Source organism: Hydra vulgaris, chromosome 02, assembly GCF_038396675.1.
Source record: "Hydra vulgaris chromosome 02, alternate assembly HydraT2T_AEP".
Lineage (NCBI taxonomy): Eukaryota > Metazoa > Cnidaria > Hydrozoa > Anthoathecata > Hydridae > Hydra > Hydra vulgaris.
Genome location: NC_088921.1, coordinates 31,578,123 through 31,584,122, shown reverse-complemented (window position 1 = coordinate 31,584,122; position 6,000 = coordinate 31,578,123). Strand labels below are relative to the sequence as shown.

The 6,000-nt window shown below is 32.5% G+C and overlaps 1 protein-coding gene across 3 annotated transcripts in view; it reads left to right on the top strand.

The window, feature by feature from the left end:
* Positions 1–298: 298 nt before the first annotated feature.
* LOC100208154 (mutS protein homolog 4) overlaps positions 299–6,000 on the top strand; it is a 43,263-nt gene continuing 37,561 nt past the window's right edge. For all 3 annotated transcript variants that reach the window (XM_065790608.1, XM_065790609.1, XM_065790607.1), the window contains exons 1-2: positions 299–455; positions 563–638. In XM_065790608.1, the coding sequence (XP_065646680.1) occupies positions 329–455; positions 563–638 (203 nt within the window). In that variant the 5' untranslated portion in view covers positions 299–328. The remainder of the gene's footprint in view (positions 456–562; positions 639–6,000) is intronic.

The following is a 6,000-nucleotide window of genomic DNA, read 5'->3' as shown; positions in this document are numbered from 1 at the left end:
CAGACAAGGCAATGATAAACTTAAATCTGTAGAGTGTCATTCCAATAAATAAAAAGATGCATTAGGTTATAATAATGGCTGGTGTACTCTGCATTTAGTACATTAATTTAGGTTTTTATTTTAAATTTTCATAAATGTAAAGTTTATTTTCATAAAGGTAAAGTTTATTAAAGGCATGCTGTGGTACACCATATAAACTAATAGGTTGTATATTAGTTTTATAACAATATATATTTTAAGATATTTGAAGTTTTTATAGAATGATAGTAATATGATAAGTTTAACCTTGTATAGTATAACTTTTCTTTTCAGAGAAAATTTTATAATAATGTCATCAATCTTTACAAATAGTAATTTTTCAGTTGCTAACTCAACATCAAAACGCCAGAAGATAAGTTCTGATTTCTATACTACATCATCAAATAGTACCAGTCTAGATAGAAGTGCAAAATATTGTAAGAATTTATTGTATTTTTGTATTGGTTTTAATTTATTTTTTTTTGAAAAATTTTTAAGTTTTATAAAATTTTAAAGTTTTTTTTATTAACCGCCTTTTTTTTAGCATTTAATTTAGAAACACCTCATTTGAGTTGGGATCATGACGGTAAAAAAATTACCAAGAAATCTTCAGGAATATGGTAATCATCTCTGAATTTGAATTCTTTTTTTTTATTATAAGGAAACCAATACATGTTATTCATTAATCTTGTTACATACTGTTCTTAACCCAATGATACAAACTTTGATAGATATTTCCTGCTGCTAAAAAAGTTTAACGCAGTACTACCAGGGATAAAGATATTTTATACATTAATAAACAGTTTTAAAAAATAATTAAAAATGTTTAAACAGCTTTAAAACTGTTTAAAAATTTAACAATAACTCTACCAATAACTAAAGCCCAATAAATAAAATAACTACACCCCAGAGCTATCAACACTATCAAGTTACTTTTTATTTTTTTGCTTGTTCTTACTTTTACTCTTTACTCTTCAGAGTTTTCATAATATTTTAGTTACGTTTTTTTATTTTTTGCTCATAATTGGCCAACACACACAAATGGCTTACAACTAACAAATGGCTAAATTTATCCTATGTTTTTTTTTCTACTTAGTTTTTACTTTCTATTATACACTTTTTTTTTTTCATAAGAGAGTATCACCTTTAATATTTCTTATCTCAATGTTATGCAGCATCAATCTCATTTGCTATCTAATCATCACTGAGCTTTGTTCTTGAAACCATTTGAATCAATTGATGGTAACTTCTGATCATTTTTTCAAAAATTATGTATTATGCATAACTATTGTAAACGACATGTAATTATTACATTGTAAATGACATGTAATTAATAATGTTTTAGCAATAATCATCTTAAGAATAAATATTTATCTCTTTATTTATACTTTAGTTTTTTCTGCTAGTAAAACATCTGCTCAGGTTGGATAAAACTTCTTTTTATCCAACCTAAGAAAGTTTGTTCTAGAATCAACAACTACCAGTTAATTTAGTTGTGTAGTGCTTCATATAAACATGTTTATGATGGAGACAAGTTGTTAATTTTGCATTGATTTTTATTTGCCTAATTCTCCACATCAGCCCTTGTAATTAAAGTTGGCATTCGGCAATGCCGACCTAACTGCCAACCTTAAAGTGTTTGAGGTTGGCAAAAAATTTCCAACCTCGTTTTTATGTTTTATGGTAACTCCTTTGTATCAGTTTTTTTTTGCTGACCTCTAAAAGACTGAGGTTAGCAAATTATTGCCGACCTCATTTTTCTTAATTCCGAGGGTTGCCACATTGATGTTTTCTTTCATGTTCAGGAATATATTTAAATGATTCAATTTCAAGCAGATGTGTGTATGAATGTCAGATGGTATTCATTTTTTAGTTTAGTTCCAATAGAACACTGTGTTGACTGTTCCATAATTAAGAAACTAAATTTCTAAATAAGACTCAATAGTTATTTAATCTGAAATTTAAACTTCTAAAAATTAATTTTAGATTAATAAACTTAATCTAAATTAATCAAAATTTAATGAAGTTAAAAAAGCTACTTTTTGTATATCACAACTGCCATCATAAAACTATTTTTAGATTACTCTTGCATATACTCTTGATAGTTCCAGCCACGAAATTCAAAATAGTCCGCCACAGAATTCAAAAAGTAGTCTGGGTAGGAATAAAAGGAAGGGTGAGAATTTCAGTCCAGATCTAATAAACAGGGAGGGGGAGGTTTCTTTATAAAAGGGTGGGTCGGAATTTGTTACAGAACACAGATCAATTTCACAGAGGAATTTGTTACAGAACACAATTTAACTCTAGTGTGGCTTGTGGTCTAATGCACATTTATTAACAGATGTTTTATCATAGTTTCAATAGTATTTATTATGCTTATATAAGTTTTATACTATGGTCAGAAATTAATGAAAATTTTTATATTTAGAAAAGAAAAGTTTTATTTTTAGATTCAGTAACCTCAAAAATGGTCCAATACCAATTTAAAAAAAAAATCGGAGGAGGAGTGACTGAAAAATATTAATTTTTTGTCCTACTTTTACATAAAACTACCCTTAGGCTAGTAATATCTTTACACAAAATGGTCTGTATTGAATGAAATATGTTGATTTAGTTTCAAATAAAAAGTGATTAGAGGTCATTACTTGTTATGATTTTCATAGCTCTAAACAAAAGTTAGTTGTTGCTCCAGATCATATTATATATCTTAAACAATATTTCTGTAAATAGAATAACAATAAACAAAAACGACAACTATAAAAGCAAATGTAACATGAAATGCTTTTAAGTGTCAATGAATATAAACATAATTTTCAGGTTCATTTCTTAAAGTCATCTAAAGGGTCTTTGCATATTATTGTAATGCTTCTTCTTTCGCAGACCATGCATGTCTCCATGTTTTTAAGAATTAGTCATTATCAAGCATAAGTGTTCTGGTTTTTATCCTGGGCATAGTGTCACAAATGGAATAGCTAAATAAAACCTGAGCAAGGGACAACTGACAAGTAGGGTCTGGTATTTCTTATTGTGAGCATTGCCCTCATAAAAGTGTTATTATTGAGATCCTCATTTGGTCCCACATTATTTTCGAGGTGATTTGTTGATTTAACTGCAAGTTCAGTTCTTCCATTAGATTGTGGGTGGTGGGCTGATGAAATGTGATGAGTTATATTCATTGTTGTAGAAACTTTTTTGTTTCTCCAGCAGTAAATTGAGGATCATTGTTGATTGATCCAATTGTTGTAAATAGTTTATGTAAGCACATGATAAGACCTTATGCGTTTATTTCTGATGTTCCTGATTTTGTTCTGTAGGCTTCGGTCCATCTAGAAAGTCTCTAATGACCAGATAATTCTAGCCACAGAATTCACAATAATCAGCAAATATGCATTCAAATTACATCACTGGGATGCAAGGTTGGATGGGTGGTAATCATGCATTAGAAGGTACGTTTCTGTTACAGCTGCAACAGTTATCGTACTTACTTTGTATGCTGTAAGTGATACCCGGCCAGAAAACAGGAGCTTGAGCTCTGGCTGTCATTCCTGATACTTCTTGGCGGGCTAAGTGCAGTACATCCAATATCTCATTCCTTAAAGTAGGTGGGATTACAATTCTGTCATTGTCTATTTCAACCCCAATGGACACCATCAAGTCATTGCAGTATTCCCAGAATGCTAAAAGGTTTTGTATGAAACTATTTTTATCTTTTGGGAAGCCATTTTCTAATTGCTAAGAATAAAGCTTTAAAATTAGTATCCTTTTCTCTCTCTGCTCTTACACTTTCCCATGTCAATGCAATCATTTTATCTGTCATTTCATAGAGAGGCTATAATAAGTGATTCCATGTCAAAATCAGTTCATTGATTGCAGATAGCTAAATTAACAAATTTCTTCGTGTTTTCTGCAGGATAACGAGAAATAGCGTCTGCTGCCAGGTTTGTTTTTCCTCAATGATGTTGAATGATAAATTTCCATGGCAAGGCTCTCTGTTTTAGTTGGAAAAGTCGTGTGTTAGCAATTTTATCTAGGGTCCTATCTCCTAATAGTTTGACAAACTGTTTATGGTCAGTTACAACCAAAAGGTTATCACACCTTTGTGTGAAATATTTAGTCTGCTCCAGGCTCCATGCCACTCCTAGCATTTTGCCCTCAACTGGTGTGTATTGTTGTTTGGCAGATGTCAAGAATCTGGACCCTGCAAGAGTTATTTTCCATCCATCTATACAGTAATCTGGGGAGTCCGATTTACATTCACAATGTTTTTGGCTTCGGTAATACCCTATCCCCGATTTTGACCAATCCCATCTTAAACAGGTCTTCATGATAATGTTAAATAGTTGGACCCCAAATTAATTGTATTGATGATCTTTTCCTTCAACACAATAAATGAAGTGTTTAGTTCATCAAACCAACAGAATTTTGATTTAGGACTGAGGAGAATTCTGAATTTATCAAAGTTGGCATAATGTGATACTTGGTTCACTAAGCCGAACCAAGATCCTATGTCTGTTATTGAGGATGGTGTTGAGAGTGATCTAATAGCGTCAATAATTTAGGCAGTGGTTTAACTCCATTTTCAGATATTCTAAAACTTCCAAAGTCTACTATTCCTTTAGCAAATTAGAATTTTTGTGGATTTAAAATGATTCCAGCTTTACTAATGAGCTCAATGAATTTAATTGTTTGCCACCAATGTTTAATTAGTTCATCGTAGTGGGGGGTGTTATCTATGCATCTTTGCTTGTCACTGAAGTTTGCCTCAATTTTGTCAAAATGTCTGTTGTAGCCATCCCCGCTGGATACAAAACTTAGGAGCTTAGATGTATCTATAGCGTCCAAAAGAGGAAATGAAGATGGTATGATGCCTATCTTCAATGCGTATCCAACTGCAATGATAACCGTTCCATGCGTCGGTTACAGTTTTCTATGAATTTCTTGGGACTGAATGAGTTTCTCTGTAGCCGTATTTGTTCAATGGAGATATATCAACAGTGTGATGAGGCCCACTATTCCGTGACCATCCTGTGACACCATGTCGTAGGTTCTTAGGTTTTTCTAAGGTACCTTTTCAATAACTCCTAGAGATTCATCATAAATTAAATTCTTTTCCACCTGGTCTTACCAATGGGTTGGTATGGTGACTGGAGTAAATGCAGCAACTGGTTTGACATTGTCTTGGATTAAAATAATAACTGGAGGCCCCTCCATATCAGGTAAAATCTGGTTTAGCATGTGTTGAACATTGAGGCAGAGTATCTTTCTAGAAGCCAAGCTTATCTGTTCGTTGTTTTAAGGAGAGCAATCAAATGGAAGTTTAATGGGTGCACCTGGTGGGAGACTTCTTTTGGGGCAATTGCACACATGTATGGTATTATTTTCACTGGATGTTTTGGTCCCTTTAATCTGTGGGGCCTAAGTTAATAGCTCCATGGAGGGCACTGCCTATCTCTGGAAAGTCTTTAGAGATGATATCCTATTGGTTTGTTGCTTCCTTAGATAAGTAGAATCGGTTTGCACTTGAACTTATGTAGACTACTACTGCACGTTCAACTTTGTTGCTCTTAGGTTGTTGTTCTTCAAGACATAAAAGAATTGTACCTTCGATATGAAATTGGGTTTTGTTGGCTGCTGACATGCTACATTTCACAGGTATTAAATTGTTTGTATTAAAACTTGTACTGTCAAACCCTTTCCTTGACCATAAGCAAGGCTGTGGGCTGGTATCTGTAATGACTTGTAGATATTTTGGTATAATGAGAGAAAATGGGATACCAAATGTGTTGTAGTCTGATTTATTAGTGGTTACGAGCAGCTGAATTGCAGGGTGAACAAGCGATTGAGTTGTGACACATCCATCATGGGTAAATATGTGATGGTTTATTTCTGTCGCTTTACATTGACCATCATTTTTTGATTTAAATGCTCAATTGAGCTCAATTTTAACAGTCTGCTGGCCTCAGCATCTTTAGTTAAATTTAA